Here is a 23,908-nt window from a genome sequence, read left to right as displayed (position 1 = left end):
AAACAATATTTTCCCCTTGTTTTTAGCAGCACCTTGTTGCCTGCTACATGCTTTGACATCCCAACGTACCTTTATGCCACTTGTGACATCAGGTGATTAACAGTTAGGTGGCGCCACTCATCTGTTGTATTTGGCTTGTGAGGCAGATACTAATAAGGATCTTGCCTGTGGAGCCAAACAAGGTTCCCCACCCCTGAATTAGATCCTAGTATCTCCTGTATCAAAATTGATATTGCATGTAAGCAAAAGTGAACTTGAAGAGCATACAAAATGTATAATCTTTAAGGAATAGTAGACGGCTTGACTGGGCAGCGATTGAGCTATTCTACAGGGAAAGGGTGTGCCTCAGCGGTAGAGCATCTACTTTACATGCAAAAGGTCCCAGGTTCAAACCCCGGCATCTCCAGGTAGATCTGGGAAATACTTCTGGACTGAAACACTGGATAGCTGCTGCCATTCAAGAGTAGACAGTACTGAGCTGGATGGACCAATCGTATAAAGCAATTTGCTGTGTTCCTGTTTTGTGTGTGTCTGTCTGCTTTGCTTGCAGAATACGCCTTCATGCAGGGTTAGCCAATGTTGGGCCCTCCAGATGTTGTGGACTATAACTCGTATAATTCCTGTCCACTGGTCATGCTGGCTGGGGCTGATAGGTGTTGCAGCATCATATTGGCTATCCCTGCCTAAGTGTACCTTGGGCAGAAGGATATAGATTTAAGAGTGAACTGTGTCTCACTGGGCAGAACTATCAGTTGTTTCATAAACACAATAAGCACACTCTAATCTGAACCTTGCTTGGCTCCTGTAGATAATCTTTCGAAAGAACAACCCACACTGGATCTGGTGCTTGAAGAGTGGGATGTAGCTGGTCTTCCATGGTGGTTTTTAGGGAATCTGAGAAACAATTACAAGTCCAGAAGTAATGGCTCAACAGATATGCATACTAATCAGGTAAATGTTGGTCAATGCTACTTAATTGATGTATGTACAAACTGTTCTTATGAGCTTTTTCTAACTCAGGCTATTGTTTGATCAGGTTTCTTGTGGAAAGAAGAAATGGCCTGCAAAACATGAATTGTGATGTCTCAAGGAGGGATTTGGAGTTATCCATGTTAGACTAAGAAGGGGGAGAGTCTTGTACTCCATCTAACTCTTGCTTGATGCTGCCAAGGCATGCACAATTTGGATGGCAGGGTGTAGAAAGTTGGAGGAATGACTCTTCCCCTCACACTTGTTACGCTTCCATATAGAGATTACTTCTTCCTTTTGGAAATGAGGCTCTTTGGACCTTTCAATCTCAGCAACATTTAAGTATGCGTGTGTGTTGCTTCCACATAGCTGTACCCTTACGTCATGTAGCTACTGAAGAATTTGTATTAGAACTTTAGGTTAATTGGGGTTGAGCACATTAAGTCAAGCCACTTGGAACGCATTGCAGAAGCATCAGAATAGCAACATGGATGAGAACTGCAAGGAATACCAAAATCAGTTTTGCACCTTGTCCAATGTGGCTAGAGTTGAAAAAGTTTTGCAACATCATATATTGTAGCTGCATTTTAGCATCCTTGAATATAATGAGAACAAGTCTTTGCAGATTCTGTAATTGGCATGCCTGTCTTCCCTTTTATCTAGGATGTAGACACTGCCGTCGTTTCAGATACTACTGATGACTTGTGGTTCCTTAATGAAGCTGCTTCAGATCAGTTAGGTGTCACAATCCCAACAAAGACAGTTGACTGTGAACAAGCTAATGAAGAAGGAAAAGATGATATCAAAACAGTAAGTCCCAAGACCAAAACAGTTGAATGGTCCTTGTCTGACCAAATGAGCATGGATTTTGAGCTGAAACTGTAAGCCATTATACACATAGACAAAGCCAGGACTAGTTATCTTAAGTAAGCTGATGGCTTGCACTTTCAGCAGTATTTAACAAAGTATTTTTAACAAAGGTATCTATGCAGCTTTGTTGGCTTATGTCACATATTGGATGACTGTTCCCTGTGATTCATTTCACATTAATAGATCGGCAAGGAACTCCTAGGTTTCAATAATTAGGAAATCATACTAGAATCATTTCCAAATGATTCAATAAGTTTTTAAGAGAAGAACAACTTGCATAAAAAATGACCTGCAAGTTTCACTTTAAGAGTAATGCATGATTACGCAAGTCAAATGACATACCTTGTTTACAGTCTGCTTTACAGCTGAGCAGAATCTGAGAGTCATCATAGACCAGCAACTAATGTCTAAGGTTTTGGCCATGGGGAAGCTGGCTTTCTGTGTGATCTTTTGCAAGTTGCAATTTATTCCCAATCTGTAGACATCAGTGGTGACATGAGATTGCTTTGAGGAAGAATACGTTCACTAAAAATGTTAGCAATCTGGTGAATTAGTCAAGTGGGTGCTTGAAGGATCAAGCATATGGATAACTCTGTTGAAATTATGTTTCCAGCACCAAGGGCTTTTTTACTTATGTTATGTTGTGATGTCCGAGACCTGCCTAACAGAAAGTGCACCTATGTAAGAAAAGTATTACAATGGTATGTAAATTCACATGACAGTAGTGTCTAAATACAGTTGGCTGCATCTTCCAAACATGTATGCACCATATGTAAAATACTGAAAAAGATCCATGTGTAATGTCATGTAATGTGATTGGACGTTGCTTGGCATTGTGGAAATATTGATAATTTGTTTAAATACAGGAACAGATAAAGTTTCAGAAAATAATAGTGTTTGATTCAGATTTTGATACGGAGCATTACCCAGGAGCGTAGTGCTAGGGTTTTGTACTTTAAGACATCGATATAGCATATATGTGCCTTTTTGATTTTATGGACTTATTGCAGATGAGTGAAGTTGCATCATCTGGTGACTTTGAAGATTCACAATCCTTAAGTGATGATACAGACACAGATGCGCCCTCTGAGGTATATGAATTTGAGGCTTAATATTCCTCATTTGGTTATATCATTCACAATCAGATGTTTGAAGTATTTTTGTGTTCAGGTTGTCAAAGTTCCTTACTGCATCTTTTTGTTTTGTTTTGTTTTAAAAGGGCAGGTGGGTTGAACTAGTTTGTAGGTTTTATTAGACCATCTGGACTAGTGGTAATTCATCTTGTCAGCAGCTAAAGATTGAGCTAAAACACCTGAATATAATGTTCTCCATAGTTCAGCAGTTGCAGTCTGTGCTTAGTTGTAGCCTTTCAACCTTCTGTATAATTTTTCCATTATTTAATAACTGGTTAAGATTCTGGTTTGTTTATGTCTTGTATGGCCAACTACTTTGGCCTTGTAGCTTATAGCTCAGGTGTTTAGAGACCAGTTTTTAGGACATGGGTGAGAAGAATGGAGATATGTGACCCATACCTACTGAGAAACAAGGGTTATAGAAGGTCTATAAAGTTTTTAGTGTCCCTTTTAGTGTAGTAAATTAAACTGCTAACTGAAGGCCAAAATAGATATGACAAGGCCACCATTCATGTGCCCATCCTTTTATGGGTTTATCTTGCTTTAAAAGTAAAAAAGTGTACTGGTGAAGGGAGCCTTACCTCCTCACAATCAATTGTTCCAGGTATGTTTTTCCTTTCTTGCTGTAATGCTGGAAGTGAGTCATAAATGGTGCAAAGTTAGCTGGAACAATGGACTGGGAGGTAAGGTAAGGGGGGGGAGAGTTCAGCACCTTCCACCTATGTACTCCTTGAGTGTTAAAGCAAGAGATCCCTTCCACATACATCATGTGAATGAAGCAGCCATGTGAAAAGGAATGTGTGTCTGCTTCCATCACTGCTAATTTCATCATGCTATTTTCACATTGGGAGGAGGGACCCAAAGTTAAATCTCTTGCTGCCTAGAATACTTGTACTGGAATAATTTTACTGATAATTTTTGTCTCACAACTTCACTAAACCATTCTGTGTCATTTTGGATGCATTCAGTACTAGATATATCAGCACAGAGGTTCTTGGTTTCTGTTCTTCAAAATGAATAAAGTCTATAGGAGAAAGATACATGATCTGTATTATTGTGGCAATGTTCTGGTTAGTTTCTGAAATTGCTCCTTTAATTCCACCACAAAGAATTCTCTCTACATATCAGTGGGCAACAGAACTTTTTTCATTGTTCTCAATTTTTCTCTTGCTGGTTTTGCTTTGCAATGGAAGTAGTATACACCCTGTTCCTCATAGCTTGCAGAATCAAGTTGTGCTGCTTCTTGAGGGTAGTTTAGAGTCTGTGCCAAATTGACAAATGGGGCTGTCCCTGATGCTGGACAACTAAATTATAGCTCTAAACTTGAAAAGCCATTGCCCTTGGTGTATAGGGTAATCATCAATTGTGTAGGTTCAACAGATTTTATATGATTACAAAGTCTGAGAAATATGCTTCTAACTGACTCGAGCTTTCTGCCATTGAATTTAGAATGGGATATTGAAAATTCAATATAGAGAACAGTATATAGAGGCATTTTTCTTCCAAAGATATCTAGAGAGGGGGTGCAATGTGAGGGAGAGAGGGTCAGTAAAAGGACTTTTCATGCAGGGGGCTTAGCTAGGGCAAGGACTCCCAACCTTTTTGGAAATCTAAGAAATTGTCATGGGCACCACAAGATAACCATTTCACTGAAGAAACCGGTGTTGCTCAGGACCCTCTCCCCAACAGACAAAACATACCTCTAAAAAATAAAAAACAGTAAAAAGGCAACATCCCCCAAACAACAAAAAAGCAACTTTGTTTTTTTAGAAAAGTAAAAATTGGGAAGGGCAAGGGGGTCTTGGAGAGGTGTTTGAGGGTGTTGTCGTGCCCATGGGCACCATGTCAGGGATTCCAGAGCTGTTAGTAACCAAGCTCTCAAGCCCTTGACTTAAGGATAGAATGACAGCATTGATGGCGCTGCTTACTGCTTCTTTCCTTCTGTAAGAAAGCACTTTTGTGAATGCATGAACCTGTGATTGGTTTGATTGTCTTTCTTTAATCAGGATTGTTGGCAGTGCACCAAATGCAAGAAGTTTAACTCTCCTGTCAAACGGTACTGTTTCCGCTGCTGGGCCTTACGGAAAGACTGGTTCTCTGACTGCCCCAAGCTAGTACATTCTCTCTCCACATCCAACATTGCCGCAATGCAAAATAAAGAGGACCCAGAAGGGATAGATGTCCCAGACTGCCGAAGGACAGTGTCTGCTCCAATTGTCCGGCCCCATTACTTGTGCAGATCAGAAAATGAACCCAACCTGTGCCCTGGAAGCTCTATGGATTCCCTGGATCTTGCAGGCACAAAACCTTTGCTGCAGTTTGGTAAGTGCAAAGAAAAGGAAGAAGAGGTGCAGTCTCTTGAGAGTAGCAAAGAATTGCTGAAGCCTTGCCTTGTGTGCCAGAAGAGGCCACGGAATGGGAATATTGTCCATGGAAGGACAGCTCACCTAGTTGCCTGTTTCACTTGTGCAAAAATGTTAAAAAAAGGCCGATCCCCTTGCCCAGTGTGTAAGAAACAGATTCAGATGGTGATCAAGACTTTTATAATATAACCATGCTATTTGTCAGGGGCTGCAGGGAAATAGCCGTCATTCAATGGATAGCTACTAAAGGTAATGCTGTATATCTAGATGTATATTTTTTCTTACTAGAGAAAGCAAATACAACTCAAAGGAAATGTGAACTCAGAAGAGAAATATGATGTCAAGCTAATCAATGTCAATGTGCAAAACCTGAGAGCCAAATTTCTCAACCATTTATACAGCATGTTCAGTATGTGAGCTACTTTAATGGATGCAATCTAATTGACTGGTAAAGAATTCTTGGTTATAACTATGTCAGCTGACCATGTATTATCCCTAAGATGAGCAATTCTTTGTGCAGAATGGTGCCAGTTCTAAACTTTGGAAATTGTATTGCACAGTGTGTCAAACTGTTTAGAAAACTAACTTCAAAGAGTTGATTATTTATATTGTATAAGTTAGCACCAGAGGATGGATATCTAGTTTTCACATAACCTGAGATACCGCAGCAAGGTTTATTCCCCATAGAAGATTGTGAATAAATGTTGGGAAAACTCATATAACCTAGTAAGCTTAATCCTGGTACGAACTAGCCTATTTTGAGGTCCAGAGTCCCATTCAGATGTTGCTCTATAAAGAAGCAATTTGTGGTTGATGGTTGAGATCACTCTTGTGATTGGGATCATCTCTCATGAATGTTCAGTGGAATAGGGTTCTATTTTAACTGTGCAGTTGTTACCCTCAAACCAGGGGTTAATGATTCTTCAGTTTGGATTTATGTGCATTGGCATCTTTTTTCTGAAATTTTACCCCAAACCATTGGAGTATGTGGGCATGGGTGCTCTGTGTCTCTGCCTTTGTGTGGGATGTTCACAACTGGAACAGGATCTGAATAGGGCATAAAGATACAGCTTAACCACATGATTGTTGTGTTTGGACTTGTTGCAGACTTTAAGCCCTTAAACCAACCTTTGCCAACCTGGTGCCTTCCAGATCTGGAACTGATGAGAGCGGTAGTCCAAAATATCTGGAGAACACCAGATTGGTGAAGGTTTCCATAGACTGTCTTTCAGTTTTTTCTAAGTTATGGTGAAGGCAAAAATAATAATCTTACACTTGTAACTTTAAAATGTAATTCAAAATGTCTCAGAAAATCTGTGTGTTACCTTCTCCCTAATTACAGAGTTAAAGCCGGACAATTTAAGTAGCATTTGAAGGATACTGTGCTTTGTTTTATGAATACCAACCAAGGCCCTTTGAGAAGTCAAATCATATTTAGTAAGGGGCAGGTCTGTTTGTACATCATAAATTATAATAAAGGACCACTTTTTATATAGCCATAATAAACATTCTTCTCAAACTCAAATTCTTGAAAAGATGGTTGCACTGCCTATATCTACTAATACAACTTAATCCTAGTAGTCGTTTTGCCAAAGAACTTGCCATTGCAGCTGCCTGGGGTTAAGGGTACACAGAAGAGAACAGGACTCTTTGGAGTTTCTTCTGCCTCTCCTCTTGTCTTCCTGTTCTCCAGCAATTGTTCCTGATCATGTGTATCATGGCGTTGCCGTTGCTCCTGCCACAATCTGGTCTCCTGTCACCTCTGTTTTCTCTCCCTTTGCACCACATGGGATAGGTTTTCAGGAAGGTTCAGGGCTAGATGGAAGCAGATTGTATAACAGGTGGAGGGAGGCCCTTGAGATCCTCCACACGTTGCTGGATTACAACTCCCATTATCCCTGACAATTGGCCGTGCTAGCTGGGACTGATAAGAGTTGATGTCCAACAGCATCTAGAGAATCACACATTCCCCATCCCTGTTGTATAAGGATAAATAGCAGTGTGCACACGGAAGATAGGATTACCAACATTGTTCTTGGTATGAAGGTAATTTAATATCCACAAACTCTTCTTTTTATTTTTTTTATTTATAGCACTTTTATTTTCTGCTATAAGTTCATGTTGGGGAGTCTTGGAGTAAGGCACCTTACACTTTAAAAACTTTTAATACACATCTTAGCCTCTATTTACCCCATTCTTTGGGGTTCCGCAAAATTCTTCCCAGGCATATGCTTTCTTTGAGTCCTGGTCCAATGTTAAAAGTGGCATGTCTAATGAATGCTTTTTTGTTTTAGAATTTGAAATACAGCTTTATGGATACCATTTGTGTTATCACCTGGCATTGACCTCCCTCAGGCATGTTGCCTACCAGAATTCCTTCCTGGTCTCTTCTAAGCCTCTTTAAATCAAGATAGTCCCTGAGGACATCCTATTTAGCTGGCCCTGAACTCTAGTTATAGGAGGCATTCCTTATTCAAGAAACCTTTGCTGTTCAAAAAGAACTGTAGATATTCTTCCATTGTTTTCCTCTTAAAATGTAGTATTTTTCCAGATTCTCTAGTTTCTTATATCAGCCAGCTGCACCATAGGTCTCTTGAGACCGGATGCATCCTTTCATTATTGAAAGCAATGTACAGCACTGAACAGGCACTCCCTTAACAATGTATGTACATTGAGTTATGGTGGTCCATGGCCTCCATGATAGGTGAGATATATTTATAAAGTTACACCAGTTTTCTCTCACCTTGCTTTCCCAAAGTCTACTTTATTTATAAATATAAGAAAAATAAAGTAGACTTTGGGAAAGCAAGGACAGAGAAAAATAACTGGTGTAACCTGTTTTATCTTTAACTGTGGCAATTAATAATTTCTGCTTTGGATGCATAGGTTGACTAGCTAAATTTATTAGGGAGAGGGTACCTTTTAATGTACGATTAGCACTAGGAACTATACCACCTAATCAACATCTTTGTGGGTGATTCTTGACTTATCTGCCATTTATTCCTTTTTATCCTTTACCTGCCAATAAGCTGCCTTTAGTTGATCCCAAAGAGGGAAAGCTTGAGAGAACTCAGCAGCATAAACCTGTTTTACCCTTAATGCTCCTGCTAGGGGGGGTCTGAAGTACCAGTGGTTTGTTTTTTTTGTCAGATGCCAATGCTGTATTATGGTGGAATTAATTGCATATATGTGCATATGTGTTTGGTAAAATTTGCTTGTGTTTCCATGGTATCCTGCAAAAAGTGGTAGGGTGGCATACATCTCTCCCATGGGATGATGACTTTGCTTACAATGTGGAAATAACAATTTTTTTTCACAGAGAAGATACACACGTTCTCCTTTCACATGGTTGTCTGGAAGTGCAATAAGAGAAAGGGAAACCTATGTTTCCACCATCAGTTTTTTCTTAACTTAGTGCATAGTTAGATAACATTTTCAACTTCCACAGCTATTCCATAGCTACGGCAAACCAGCTGTATATGTTTTATGTATATGATGCATCTTTCTCAAGGGGCATTAAGGATATTAGATACCTCTTGATAGCAGAAGAGGAAACTGTTGCCAAATTATTGGTTGGGTGTCTTGTGCTCAGCCTGGTCAACCTTGGGCTATAGTCCTGAAAGCATTTCCTCTGCATTATGAGCTGTTTTCCCAATAATTTTTTCTAACAATTGTTTTATTTTAGTAAGTCAGCCCTAATTTTGGTGTGTATACGTGTAGCCTGTTGGTGGATTAAAATTTAATAAACATCTCTCTTCAGCTGCTAAGAGTGAGCATTTGAGATAACCCAGTTAAACAATGGGGACAAGATAAGGATAGTTTAATCCTAAACTGATTAGAGAGTGGACAAAAGCATAGTGCATAAACCTTTCATTTATCCTTTTTTTAATTTGTGGTAATATGCATTTTGAGACAGACGTAAGAGCCAAAGGTGTAGAGCCTTGCACAGACCACTGATTGCTACAAATAGTCAATGAAGTAGACTATAGATACAAACTCATTAGTTTTTCAAGGTACCACAGAATTTTTAAAAAATTCTATTTTTAAATTATACACTGCATTCCTATTCTAGTTTGTCTCCTTGGCTGAATGTGCACAAATACGAAGCATTCAAAAATGCAAAATTAAGCTGCATCCAGTGCTTGCACTAATGTTTTGGGAGGAGGTTAGAAAACATTGTGTTTCTCCGAGTGGTAGAAAGCCCCTAGCAGAAGCTAACTAGGGCTGTGTACACACCATACCCTCAAAGCACATTATTTCCTCCAAAGAATCCTGGGAACTATAGTTTACTGCTCACAGACCTACAATTCCCAGCACCCTTAGCAAACTATAGCTGCCAGAATTCTTTGGGGGAAATAATGGTATATGGTGTGTACGCAGCCTAGACGGGAGGGGGAACCTTGTTGCTGAAGCTGGCCAAAAATACAGCAGAAAGTTTGAAACATTTTATTTGTATGTATTCACATTCTGTTCCAGAAAAGGAAGCTTGTTAATCTTTACCTTCACTACCTTTTTCTGGATATATTTCCAGGAAAAGTGAAAATCTGTGTTGCCTGCTACATGGTCTAATGACATAATCAGAACATGTTAGTGCTTTTTTGCACTAGATTAAGACCCTTTTATACAATTAAATTGGCAGTGCTGTGTTCTTGACTTCTTTATGTAAATAAAATCTCATAGTGGCTTGTTAACTTTGATGTCTTTTACCCACACCTCATCTTGGATGTCTAACGAAGATGGAAAGTAGAAGTGTAACACTGCAACAAGAGGAAATACCTGATATTACTTGTAAAGCACAAGAGAAAGTTAACTTGTGAAAGAAACCCTTAGCTTTTAGGAAGCTCCTTGAGGATTAAAACAGAAATATTGAAAACCTTTTAGGAGCAGACAGATATAATTAAGGTGGGGTGCTAGAGGGACTGTTGGTGAGTAGCTGTGTTAATTTGTAGAACACTTTGACATGCCAGTGCTTTCCAATCCTTAATTTCAACAACAGTTGTATGCCAAGTCGTTAAGACTGGAGCATTGTTCTCTCTCTACCTCTGTCATGATATCTCCACATGGTAAGAAGGGAGGATAGAAATGAACTGCAACTTAGGAGGAGAAGGCTTTCTGCTGTATAGAAATACTTGAAGTTTTGTTCAGCTACAACTAGATGGCACCAGCTACTTAAAAGAGGGCATCATCTACTCAAGTTCTCTAGCATTTAGGCAATTCTTGGCTTGCCTAGGGAACTTCAGTGCATCAGTATGAATGTGTGTAGTCTGCTACATAACTGTAACAAAAATAATGTCTTGGCTAACTTAAGAATTGTAGGCATACAAAGTTAATTTTATGAGATTATGATGCGTAGACTGGCTTGAATAACATCTAGAGCAGCAGGGTCAGTGCAAATTGCCCAGCTGACCTTTCTTTAAAGTTCCATTGCTATTTTAGGACAAATTTAAGCTCTTCATATCACAATGGGTTTAACAGAGTTGGGCTTGAAAAATCTAGCCTCATTGAAAGTTTCTGCCCTTAAAGTACATTAAATTTGTGCATAAACATGTGTATTTCTCTGCCATACACTGGACTATCAAATATACTATGAGAAAATGATTTATTTTATAAAGAGTAATGTCACTTAGGGCTTTGGAGTTTGGCATCACTATGCTGATGCCACTAAGCTCTCCTCCTCGTCATCTGAGTCAGGTGAGGAATAGGCTGGTTGAGGGCCAATGCAATGTTAGTCTTGTGCACTGCCCAGAGAGCTTCGGCTATGGGGCGGTATATAAGTTTAATAAATAATAAAATAAATAAATAATAAAGGTTCAGTTTTCACGTGATTATTATAAAATTTATGTTCTACCTTTTTGGACATAGCCCACTCAAGGCACTTAATATCAAAACAGTATTCAAAACAGCAGCATTAGATAGGCCAGCTGAAAACAAAGAAACTGATACGGCTAACTTAGATGGCTAACAAAGCTATCTTGTCTGTATTGCTCCCTTTAAAGAAGGTTTCAAAAATATTGGTCTTTAAAACCTACTTGAAAATTTACACTGTGGAAGCCATGCACACTGCAGGGGGTCGCAGTTCTACAATCTGTATGCCACAACACAAAAGACCCTGTTCCTCGTGTGGGGCAGCTAAATGGACCCGAGCAGGCATAACAGCTGAATGAGCAGAGCCTCTGGAGCAGTTTTTAACACACAAACAGGTTTGTACAAGTGCAGGTAGTCCTTCAAATAACTTTGTCTCAAAAGCCTTAAGAACCAACACTTTGATTTGGGCCAGGAAACACTGGCAACTAGTACAACTGGTACAGAATAAGTGTTATGTGCTCAGATCACCTTGCTCCTTTCTCTACTGGCAGCATTTTGCACCTGTTGGAAGTTTCCAAGCCATCTTCAAAGGTGGCAGCCCTATATAGAACACGTTATCTGATGTGACTAATGCATGGATTTCCAAGGAAAGCCCCAATCTCTCTAGATAAAGTGATAGCTGGCTTATTGGCTTAAGGTCCTAAAAGGTACTCCTAGCACAGATGCTACCTGTGCTTCCATATATAGTGTTGAGTCAGGGAGGTGCCCCCTCCCCCAACTCTGATCATTTGTGAAGAGTGCAATCCCATCTAGGGCTGGCTATATCCCTCCATTCAGATCAGCTGCTCTGCACCCACAACCAGGTTTGTCTGCATTTAACTTTCACTTGTCTCATTTCAACCACTTCCAAAATAATCTCTAGCAGTTCCACAGCCTCCCTGGATTGCAGAGATGGAAATGAGAGAGCTGGGTCTACAACAGATGTGGGGAACCTTTGCCTTCCCATATTGCTGAACTACAACTCCTATCAGCCCCAGGAAGCATGATCAATGGCCAGGTGTGATGGGAGCTGTAGCTCAGCAACATTTGAAGGGTCAAAGGTTCCCCGCAGGCAATGGTAAGCCACCTCTGAATACCTCTTACCATGAAAACCCTATGAATATATCCAAAAAAGATTCATAGGGTCGCCATAAGTCATAATCGAAGGCATATAACAACAACAAAGGTTTCCTGCACCCAGTCTACGCCAAAGTATTTCTATAGACATGAGGAAAGAAGTGTTTTTAAAAAAACAAAGCTGGCTAACAGCCCTTCCACAATGGCAATTGCCCATTTCATGCTTTCTTGAAATCCCTTGCCAAGGTTTTCCAATTAAATAAGGCTAGGAGTGAGAAACCTGTGGCCCTCCAGATGTTGGGCTACAACTCCCATAATTCCCTGACCATTGGCCATGGTGACGGGCTGACTGGATTTGGGAGAACATCTGGAGGGTCACAGATTCCCCATCCCTGAGCTAAGGGGTTTTCTCCTTTTCCCTACTGGTTGGTTTCATTACCTTTGTTACTCTTTCAAACAATTACAGTGTAATCCAAAGATGTCTACTTTAGGTTCCACTGAGTTTGATGGGGCTTATTCTAAAGTGCACATAAGATTTTAACAGTCATACTGAGGGTTCTCCCCCCCCCCCTGCTGTGGTCTAGTTCATTCTTCTAGTCCTTTCTTTCTTCTGAAGTTTGTCATCTTTGCATCCATTTTGAATTGCACTATTAACACCTCTGTCTGTGTATGTGTCTTCTATCTAACATAAATCCCTGGAAAAACTCTGGAGCAGATTATATAGCAGTCAGTCTGTAAGCACCTTGAAAACAATGCAGTAATTACTAGGAGCCAACATGGATTTATCAAGAACGAATCCTGCCAAACTAATCTTGTTTTTTGATCGGGTAACCTCCCTTGTAGACTGTGGGAATGCTGTGGACATAATATATGTCGACTTCAGCAAAGCTTTTGGCAAAGTGCCCCATGATATTCTGATTAGCAAGCTAGCTAAATGTGGGCTGGATGGAACAACTATCAGGTGGATCCACAGTTGGCTCCAGAAGCGTACTCAAAGAGTGCTTACCAATGTTCCTTCTCAAACTGGGCAGAAGTAACAAGTGGGGTACCACAGGGTTCGGTCCTGGGCCCAGTGCTCTTCAACATTTTTATTAATGACTTGGATGAGCAGGTACAGAGCATGCTTATCAAATTTGCAGATGATACTGAATTTGGGGGGGGCACAGCTAATACCAAGGAAGACGAACAAAATTCAAAGGGACCTTGATAGGTGGATCATTGGGCTGAAAACAACAGAACGAAATTTAGCAGGGATAAATGCAAACTTACACACTTAGGAAAAAGAAAACAAATGCATAGTTATAAGATGGAGGATACTTGGCTCAGCAATATGACATATGAGAAGGATCTTGCAATTGTCGTTGATCACAAGCTGAACATGAGCAAAAACTGCAATGTGGCTGCAAAAAAGGCAAATGCTATATTAGGCTGCATAAACAGAAATATAGTTTCCAAATCACGTGAAGTATTCGTTCCCCTCTATTCAGCACTGGTTAGGCCTCATCTTGAGTACTGCGTTCAGTTCTGGTCTCTGCACTTCAAGAAGGATGCGGACAAACGAACAGGTTCAGAGGAGGACAACAAGGATGATCAGGGGACTAGAAACCAAGCCCTATGAGGAGAGACTGAAAGAACTGGGCATGTTTAACCTGGAGAAGAGAAGACTGAGGGGAGATATGATAGCACTCTTCAAGTACATGAAAGGTTGTCACACAGAGGAGGGCTGGGATCTTTTCTCGATCGTCCCAGAGTGCAGGACACGGAATAATGGGCTCCAGTTGCAGGAAGCCAGATTTCGACTGAACATCAGGGAAAACGTCCTATTAAAGCCCTACGACAATGGAGCCAATTACCTGGAGAGGTAGTGTGCTGTCCAACACTGGAGGCATTGAAGAGGCAGCTGGACAGCCATCTATTGGGAATGCTTTGATTTGGATTCCTGCATTGAGCAGGGGGTTGGACTTGATGGCCTTATAGGCTCCTTCCAACTCTACTATTCTATGATGCTATGATCTCTAATTGTCTGGGTCAGGCCTGGGAGAATTGGGGATATATTTCTGTGAAATTGCACCATGGCTTTTGCCAGAAGTTCATTGGATTGAACAGCTTTTTTTTTACCTGCTTTTAGCTGAATAGGAGCTACATGTCCCTGGATTGCCTTGTAGACATTCTCTCTCTAAATCACAGAAGAATGTATTAGAGAGTGAAGAAATTGTTCATCTCTGTATCTGACCACTTGTCAGGGGAAGTCTTGTCAAGGAAATGCTTCCCAATTTTTCGGTGCATTCTCTTGGTATTAAACAAAGTAGAACATGCAGCAGTAGATTCTCTACACTTTATGCCCATTGCGTCTTTAGACATGGCTGAAGTGCCCTAGAAATGGAGTAAGGCCCTGCTGTTTCAAGTTCTGTGCAAATACAGGATGGCAGCCCTGGCCCCAGAAGAATGGTGAATACTGTAAAGGCGATTATTGAGGAGGAAGATGGCGGCAAGCATCACTGGTTGTTTTATTCCTCCTCCGTCGCTTGGAAGATATTAACAGCTTTACCAACCTCAATATCCTCAACAGTCCATGCCAATAGATTTGTTAAAAGTGGCTGACACAAGCTAGTCTTGTTTCAAAAGGAACTGCTTTCTCGCCTGACCGCTTGTTTGTTTATTCACCTCACCAATCTTCAAGGCCTCTACCCCCATGGCTTCCTGAACAGCCTTTGAAGTCTTAACAGCTATCTACCCTCCCACCTCGGCAAGCAAATTTCAACGCTGGGGGAGACGACTTGTAGGTAAGAAAATAAAATTAATTTGGTGACAGTCTGTAGGGTGAAAAGTGAAAGTCAGCAGAAAGAAAAGCCTTTCATCAGTAGAACGATGCAGGAGGACTCCCGCTCGGCTATTACCGCAAGACAGTTAAAGGGAAAGACAGAGTTTTGCTAAAGGGAAAGACAGAGTTTTGCCACACTTTAAACAGTTCTCTCCTATTCTTTTCTGTTTGTGTTCCACCCTGAGCTTTAGCGTGCCAAAGGCCCAATATCACTATGGTACTTACAAGAAAGAGGTATAAAGACCTAGGCATAATGCCTCAAACAGGAGAGGCCCTTTTGAATGACCGGCAGGCTAAGATTACACAATTTTTTCTACCAAAGCATGAAGAGACTCAACCTCAGGAGGTGTCGCAGCTCTCTCCACAACAGTCCCTGGGCCCCACTCTTGATTGGTCCTTAAATTACAAAAGCGAGAATTTCTGGCTAAGTGATGTCCCCTCCTTTTCAAACTTAGCTAAAGAAATAGCGGGTGCAGATTCCCAGCCCCACTCCCAGGGTAAGGACAAGGTACATACAGAAGCTTTGGCTCCAATAAACTCTGCACCTACCAGGAGTGATTTGTTTAAGGAAACCCTTAAAACTCCCCAAAAAACACTGGACTTTTCTCCACCTTATACAAAAAACCTTCCGCTAGCGGGTTGGTCTTTCCTGATTTTGGAGGAACTTGATCTTATTAAATCCTTCATTACTGAATGTAACAGCCTGCTGAGTACCCTGGTAAACGCCATCGGGAGAGTTTCCCGAGGGACTGGAGATAGAGAGGTGGTTCGTACCAACAGCCAGCACTCGCAAACAAGGTTAAGAGCTCCTAAGCATAAAATGTATCCACCGATATATACAGGGAGAGAGTCAGCTCAGTCCTTGCTAAAAAGGGCAGCTTCAGCCTTCCTGAAACACAACCACAAGCTCTGTTTCCCTAGGTTAAAGAAAGGTCAGGCTGTTCTAGGTGGGAAAACAACAAACACAAAAGATGTGCCTGGAAGGCGCAGCACCTTGCTGAGATTAAAAGCAGCCAAAAGCTTAAACAGCCCCGCCCCTCGCTCAGGAAGGAAGCCTGAGAGAATACTAAAGAGTTAAGCCCCAGCTGATAGCCATCAGCCTCAAGTAACACATCATTGGCTGGCAGCAGTAGCTGGGAGGAACCAGCCACACATATAAAGTCAGAGCACCCTAGTGAGGGAGCCTGCTCCACGAGCTAGAGGGAGCCCCAGCTGACGAAGCGTCAAGGCCCCAGCTGACGAAGCGTCAAGGCCCCAGCTGACGAAGCGTCAGGGCCCCAGCTGACGAAGCGTCAGGGCCCCAGCTGACGAAGCGTCAGGGCCCCAGCTGACGAAGCGTCAAGGCCCCAGCTGACGAAGCGTCAAGGCCCCAGCTGACGAAGCGTCAAGGCCCCAGCTGACGAAGCGTCAAGGCCCCAGCTGACGAAGCGTCAAGGCCCCAGCTGACGAAGCGTCAAGGCCCCAGCTGACGAAGCGTCAAGGCCCCAGCTGACGAAGCGTCAAGGCCCCAGCTGACGAAGCGTCAAGGCCCCAGCTGACGAAGCGTCAAGGCCCCAGCTGACGAAGCGTCAAGGCCCCAGCTGACGAAGCGTCAAGGCCCCAGCTGACGAAGCGTCAAGGCCCCAGCTGACGAAGCGTCAAGGCCCCAGCTGACGAAGCGTCAAGGCCCCAGCTGACGAAGCGTCAAGGCCCCAGCTGACGAAGCGTCAAGGCCCCAGCTGACGAAGCGTCAAGGCCCCAGCTGACGAAGCGTCAAGGCCCCAGCTGACGAAGCGTCAAGGCCCCAGCTGACGAAGCGTCAAGGCCCCAGCTGACGAAGCGTCAAGGCCCCAGCTGACGAAGCGTCAAGGCCCCAGCTGACGAAGCGTCAAGGCCCCAGCTGACGAAGCGTCAAGGCCCCAGCTGACGAAGCGTCAAGGCCCCAGCTGACGAAGCGTCAAGGCCCCAGCTGACGAAGCGTCAAGGCCCCAGCTGACGAAGCGTCAAGGCCCCAGCTGACAAAGCGTCAAGGCCCCAGCTGACAAAGCGTCAAGGCCCCAGCTGACAAAGCGTCAAGGCCCCAGCTGACAAAGCGTCAAGGCCCCAGCTGACAAAGCGTCAAGGCCCCAGCTGACAAAGCGTCAAGGCCCCAGCTGACAAAGCGTCAAGGCCCCAGCTGACAAAGCGTCAAGGCCCCAGCTGACAAAGCGTCAAGGCCCCAGCTGACAAAGCGTCAAGGCCCCAGCTGACAAAGCGTCAAGGCGAGTTAAGCAGCAGAGCGAGTTCGGCAGCAGGGCGAGGAGGCCAGGGCCCCCCACTCTGCCCGTCTGTTCCCTGACCTCAACTAAACTGCAGTCTCCAACCCATTGACATAATAAACCTTAAACAAAACTATGCAGGTAAGAAGCCAGCAGGGGTGTGGGGGCTTTCCAGTGTTTTGCACTGCCTGCAGCATGTACGACTATCTGCCTGTTGGACAGAAGTCGTGGGTATGCTCTCGGTGCAATGAGCTCCTGGCTCTCCGGGAACGACTTCATTTCCTTGAGGCCAAGGTGGCGGACCTGGAAAAGCTGAGAGAGGCAGAAAGGTGTGTGGAGGAGGCCTTCAGGGACGTTATAGCTGTGTCCCACTCCAACGAAGATAGCTCTCCTGCTATCATGGACAACGATGGTCTCGGGGAAGGAGAGCATCGAGCTCAGGAAGAGGGAAACGATCCCTTAGCAGGGACCCATTCCTTGGGGGATGAGCAGCTATCCTCTCGTGCCAAGGATATATCTCCAGGGGGTGGAGGGATCCTTGTAGTGGGTGATTCGATCATTAGGAACATAGACAGTGGGGTGTGTGATGGGCGTGTAGACCGCAAGGTGTTTTGCCTGCCTGGTGCGAAGGTTGCAGATATCGCCTGTCGTTTAGATAGTTTGGTAGACAGTGCTGGGAAGGAGTCAGTGGTCGTGGTGCACGTTGGCACCAACGACATGGGGAAATGCAGCCGTGAGGTCCTGGAAGCAAAATTTAGGTTGCTAGGTAGGATGCTGAAAGCCAGGACCTCCAAGGTGGCTTTCTCTGAAATGCTACCGGTTCCACGCGCAGGACCAGCCAGACAGGCCCAGCTTCGCAGTCTCAATGCGTGGATGAGACGATGGTGTCGGGTGGAAGGGTTCGGATTTGTTAGGCACTGGGGAACATTTTGGGACAAGCCGGGCCTGTACAAAAGGGACGGGCTCCACTTGAACCAGAAGGGAACCAGACTGCTGGCACTTAAAATTAAAAAGGTGGCAGAGCAGCTTTTAAACTGACTGAGGGGGGAAACCCGACAGGAGCTGAGAAAGGTCCGGTTCGGAATAAACCTCCCCCCTGGGATAAAAACCAAAGAAATGATGAAATTTTAAAAGGGGTAGGCCTAGAAGTAGGCATTGTGAGAACAGGGGCACAGGATATAAATTCAGAAGAGCAAAATTACCACAGGCCTAACCACAAGTGCCAAAGACACTTGAAGAGAGACACTGCTTACAAGTGCCTGTACGCTAATGCTAGGAGCCTCCGAACCAAGATGGGAGAACTGGAGTGCTTGGTCTTAGAGGAGAGCATTGATATAGTGAGCATAACGGAGACCTGGTGGAATGGAGAAAACCAGTGGGATACGGTTATCCCTGGATATAAACTATATCGGAAGGACAGGGAAGGACGTATTGGTGGCGGAGTCGCTCTATACGTGAAAGAAGGCATTGAATCCAGCAAGCTCGAAACGCCAAAAGAGGCAGACTCCTCCACAGAATCGTTGTGGGTGGTGATACCATGCCCCAGGAGGGACTTAATACTGGGAACGATCTATCGTCCCCCTGATCAAAATGCTCAGGGAGACCTTGAGATGAGATATGAAATTGAGGAAGCATCCAAACTAGGAAATGTGATAGTAATGGGTGACTTCAACTACCCAGACATAGACTGGCTGCATATGTGTTCTAGTCATGACAAAGAAGCAAAGTTTCTAGATATTCTAAATGACTATTCCTTAGACCAGTTGGTCATGGAACCGACCAGAGGGATGGCAACCCTGGACTTAATCCTCAGTGGGGACCGGGACCTGGTGCAAGATGTAAGTGTTGTTGAACCGATTGGGAGCAGTGACCACAGTGCTATTAAATTAAACATACATGTAACTGGCCAATTGCCAAGAAAATCCAACACAGTCACATTTGACTTCAAAAGAGGAAACTTCACAAAAATGAGGGGATTGGTAAAAAGAAAGCTGAAAAACAAAGTCCAGAGGGTCACATCACTCGAAAATGCTTGGAAGTTGTTTAAAAACACTATATTAGAAGCTCAACTGGAGTGCATACCGCAGATCAGAAAAGGTACCGCCAGGGCCAAGAAGATGCCAGCATGGTTAACGAGCAAAGTCAAGGAAGCTCTTAGAGGCAAAAAGTCTTCCTTCAAAAAATGGAAGTCTTGTCCGAATGAAGAAAATAAAAAAGAACACAAACTCTGGCAAAAGAAATGCAAGAAGACAATAAGGGATGCTAAAAAAGAATTTGAGGAGCACATTGCTAAGAACATAAAAACCAACAACAAAAAATTCTATCAATACATTCAAAGCAGGAGACCATCTAGGGAGACGATTGGACCCTTGGATGATGAGGGAGTCAAAGGTGTACTAAAGAACGATAAGGAGATTGCAGAGAAGCTAAATGAATTCTTTGCATCTGTCTTCACAGTGGAAGATATAGGGCAGATCCCTGAACCTGAACTAACATTTGCAGGAAGGGATTCTGAGGAACTGAGACAAATAGTGGTAACGAGAGAGGAAGTTCTAAGCTTAATGGACAATATAAAAACTGACAAATCACCGGGCCCGGATGGCATCCACCCGAGAGTTCTCAAAGAACTCAAAGGTGAAATTGCTGATCTGCTAACTAAAATATGTAACTTGTCCCTCGGGTCCTCCTCCGTGCCTGAGGACTGGAAAGTGGCAAATGTAACGCCAATCTTCAAAAAGGGATCCAGAGGGGATCCCGGAAATTACAGGCCAGTTAGCTTAACTTCTGTCCCTGGAAAACTGGTAGAAAGTATTATTAAAGCTAGATTAACTAAGCACATAGAAGAACAAGCCTTGCTGAAGCAGAGCCAGCATGGCTTCTGCAAGGGAAAGTCCTGTCTCAGTAACCTATTAGAATTCTTTGAGAGTGTCAACAAGCATATAGATAGAGGTGATCCAGTGGACATAGTGTACTTACACTTTCAAAAAGCGTTTGACAAGGTACCTCACCAAAGGCTTCTGAGGAAGCTTAGCAGTCATGGAATAAGAGGAGAGGTCCTCTTGTGGATAAGAAATTGGTTAAGAAGCAGAAAGCAGAGAGTAGGAATAAACGGACAGTTCTCCCAATGGAGGGCTGTAGAAAGTGGAGTCCCTCAAGGATCGGTATTGGGACCTGTACTTTTCAACTTGTTCATTAATGACCTAGAATTAGGAGTGAGCAGTGAAGTGGCCAAGTTTGCTGATGACACTAAATTGTTCAGGGTTGTTAAAACAAAAAGGGATTGCGAAGAGCTCCAAAAAGACCTCTCCAAACTGAGTGAATGGGCAGAAAAATGGCAAATGCAATTCAATATAAACAAGTGTAAAATTATGCATATTGGAGCAAAAAATCTTAATTTCACATATACGCTCATGGGGTCTGAACTGGCGGTGACCGACCAGGAGAGAGACCTCGGGGTTGTAGTGGACAGCATGATGAAAATGTCGACCCAGTGTGCGGCAGCTGTGAAAAAGGCAAATTCCATGCTAGCGATAATTAGGAAAGGTATTGAAAATAAAACAGCCGATATCATAATGCCATTGTATAAATCTATGGTGCGGCCGCATTTGGAATACTGTGTACAGTTCTGGTCGCCTCATCTCAAAAAGGATATTATAGAGTTGGAAAAGGTTCAGAAGAGGGCAACCAGAATGATCAAGGGGATGGAGCGACTCCCTTACGAGGAAAGGTTGCAGCATTTGGGGCTTTTTAGTTTAGAGAAAAGGCGGGTCAGAGGAGACATGATAGAAGTGTATAAAATTATGCATGGCATTGAGAAAGTGGATAGAGAAAAGTTCTTCTCCCTCTCTCATAATACTAGAACTCGTGGACATTCAAAGAAGCTGAATGTTGGAAGATTCAGGACAGACAAAAGGAAGTACTTCTTTACTCAGCGCATAGTTAAACTATGGAATTTGCTCCCACAAGATGCAGTAATGGCCACCAGCTTGGACGGCTTTAAAAGAAGATTAGACAAATTCATGGAGGACAGGGCTATCAATGGCTACTAGCCATGATGGCTGTGCTCTGCCACCCTAGTCAGAGGCAGCATGCTTCTGAAAACCAGTTGCCGGAAGCCTCAGGAGGGGAGAGTGTTCTTGCACTCGGGTCCTGCTTGCGGGCTTCCCCCAGGCACCTGGTTGGCCACTGTGAGAACAGGATGCTGGACTAGATGGGCCACTGGCCTGATCCAGCAGGCTCTTCTTATGTTCTTATGTTCTTAATAAACCGAGGACGCCCGAAGAAAATTTTAAAAAAGTCAAAGAACATAAAAAATCCAAGATTACCCCGGTACAAGAAACTGAATTACAAACCACTTTTCAAATTACTTGACCCTTCCAACCTGCCCTTCAAGATACATCCAGTCGAGGTTTCCAAAGAACCGCCAAAGAGGAAGGTGGAAATCAAGTCCCTGGACGATGCTAATCCTCCATCACTATTGCAAATGCCTGATCCCCCGCCTTTACCATCTGTCCACGCACTGGAGCATTCTCAAGGCCATTGCACCCCCTTCATCCCCGGATCGGACATGGCGGGGGTCCAGAGATGCCAAATTAAAGCACAGTGGAATCTGACTTTGATTCCGGATAAGCTAGTTCTAATAAACTATCCAAAGCTGCCCGGTTTCCAAATACAACACCATCGGAAACTTCACTTTCTGGACCTCCTGGAGACTATTCTCCCTGGGCAGTTCCGCATATCCCACATCAAATGCATCAACTATCTTTTTACTAATTATAGGACCGCACATGCCATCATCTCATTTATGAACTCTAGTTTAGCCAGAGTGTTCTATGATAACAGGGCCGCCTTTGTGGACAGTGGGATCTCAATCACATGGTTTTTCGTGAATGTGGCTCCCCCACAATCACTAGGCGTTGTTGGCCTAGCTCCAACCATCCACAGGTGTGCCACGGCGCCGGAAACCTGCAGAAATCTGCCAAGCCATGTGCCTCACACAGAGCCGGCCACTTGCACTATTCCCTCACCGGAAGACCTAGATCCTGTATCTGACCTCTTCGTTGAGGCACTCCATCCGGAGGAAACCCAGTTGATCGAGTCCTTCTGCAGCTTACCAAAGAACGATCAAACAGCAATTGTACTTAGATTGTCTCACCTTAAAATGCTTCTGGGAGATCTGCAAGCTGGTAACAACATTCCCTCCCACAGTGGTGAGCTGTCACACTTTAAATACCTGACACCTCCTGCCGCTCAAACTGCAAACTTTGATAACCCTCTGAGCATAATACCTCCAAGCCGCACCACCCACCAGGTAACGGCTGAAATAAACCCGATCTCTTTTAACAACGTAGCTCAAAGCTCGGGGAGCCTGACCTTGGCCAGGCACTCAAGCCATGGAGTTAAGCCCCCTGGAGGCCCCTCCTGGCTCGAAATGTGTTACCTGGACACCGACGAACTGGGATCCCCAGGGAAGCCAGCACCTCGACCACGCTCCCCGGTGTGCCCTCATGGCCCAATCTCCTCAAATGTCAGCATCTTAAACCCAGACACTGAGCAAATCTCGGTCTTGGGAAACTCATTGCAATGACGGAACCAAACATTTAAAGATTCCACTCTCCCACTGTCCCCCCTTGGATTTCCATCACCGCCGGAAAAACAAAAAACTTTTAAGAGTCGTCCTGAAATGCAGGGCCCTTATACAAACTTCCTTTCATGGAACATCGCAGGATGGAAAAATAAGGCGGTGGATTTGGAGCTGACTGGCTTTTTACAATCTTTTGATATCCTCTGTCTTCAAGAGACATGGCTTTTAGACACTAACTCCCTCTTCCTCCAGGGTTTTAAGACCTGGGAGAAGCCGGCAAAGAGAACCGCAGCTGTGGGTCGTGGTAGTGGCGGCCTAGCAACTTTGATAGTTACCACACTGGACGTATTCGTCATCGAGCCCCAGGGAGCAGCCCCTGACATCTGTCTGCCTTTAATAATACGTGCCTCTGACTTCCCCCCCCTTATATGTTTAAATGTATATTTCCCCCTCCCCCTGCATCCTTGTCTAGCTCTGTCCACCTGGTCGGAACTGGAAAACTATCTGGACAACCTTTTACGTGAATACCTGTCCCACCTTCTCCTTATTGGCGGAGACTTAAATGCAAGAATGGGTGCCAGCTACCACTGCTTAGAAAATAACCTTTGGGCCTCATCGGACAATCTGATAACCTTACCTCGGATGTCCTGGGATAAGACTACCAACAAAAATGGGCGCGCCTTGTTTCACTTGATTGTTAGATCCCAGTTAATTTGTTTTAATGGCTCGTACCTGGACTTATCTTTTGGGTTTCATACTTTCATTTCAGGGAAAGGTGCCAGCGTAGTGGACTATATCCTTGGGTCACCTCCCTTAGTTGCTTTTGTTAAAGAATTTTCTGTCGAACCCAGACCGGACAGCGACCACCTCCCCCTGAGACTTGTCCTCAGTGGCTTTTCTCGCCATTCGCATTTATCTACATCTGCCCCGATGCTGGACAGTCTGCAAGGGTCAAAGCGCCTTAAATGGTCAATAGAAATTGGATCAGCTGTAACACGATTATTAGAGTC

General features: G+C 43.7%; 1 protein-coding gene across 3 annotated transcripts in view; it reads left to right on the top strand.

Annotated features, from left to right (window-relative positions):
• MDM4 (MDM4 regulator of p53) overlaps positions 1-10,026 on the top strand; it is a 40,977-nt gene extending 30,951 nt beyond the window's left edge. For all 3 annotated transcript variants that reach the window (XM_061632207.1, XM_061632206.1, XM_061632208.1), the window contains exons 8-11: positions 809-951; positions 1,633-1,779; positions 2,850-2,930; positions 4,979-10,026. In XM_061632207.1, coding sequence (XP_061488191.1) covers positions 809-951; positions 1,633-1,779; positions 2,850-2,930; positions 4,979-5,524 — 917 coding nt within the window. In that variant the 3' untranslated portion in view covers positions 5,525-10,026. The remainder of the gene's footprint in view (positions 1-808; positions 952-1,632; positions 1,780-2,849; positions 2,931-4,978) is intronic.
• Positions 10,027-23,908: the final 13,882 nt, after the last annotated feature.

Source organism: Rhineura floridana, chromosome 6, assembly GCF_030035675.1.
Source record: "Rhineura floridana isolate rRhiFlo1 chromosome 6, rRhiFlo1.hap2, whole genome shotgun sequence".
Taxonomy (NCBI): domain Eukaryota; kingdom Metazoa; phylum Chordata; class Lepidosauria; order Squamata; family Rhineuridae; genus Rhineura; species Rhineura floridana.
Note: the sequence above shows the minus strand (reverse complement) of the source record. Positions and strands in the feature narration are given on the sequence as shown.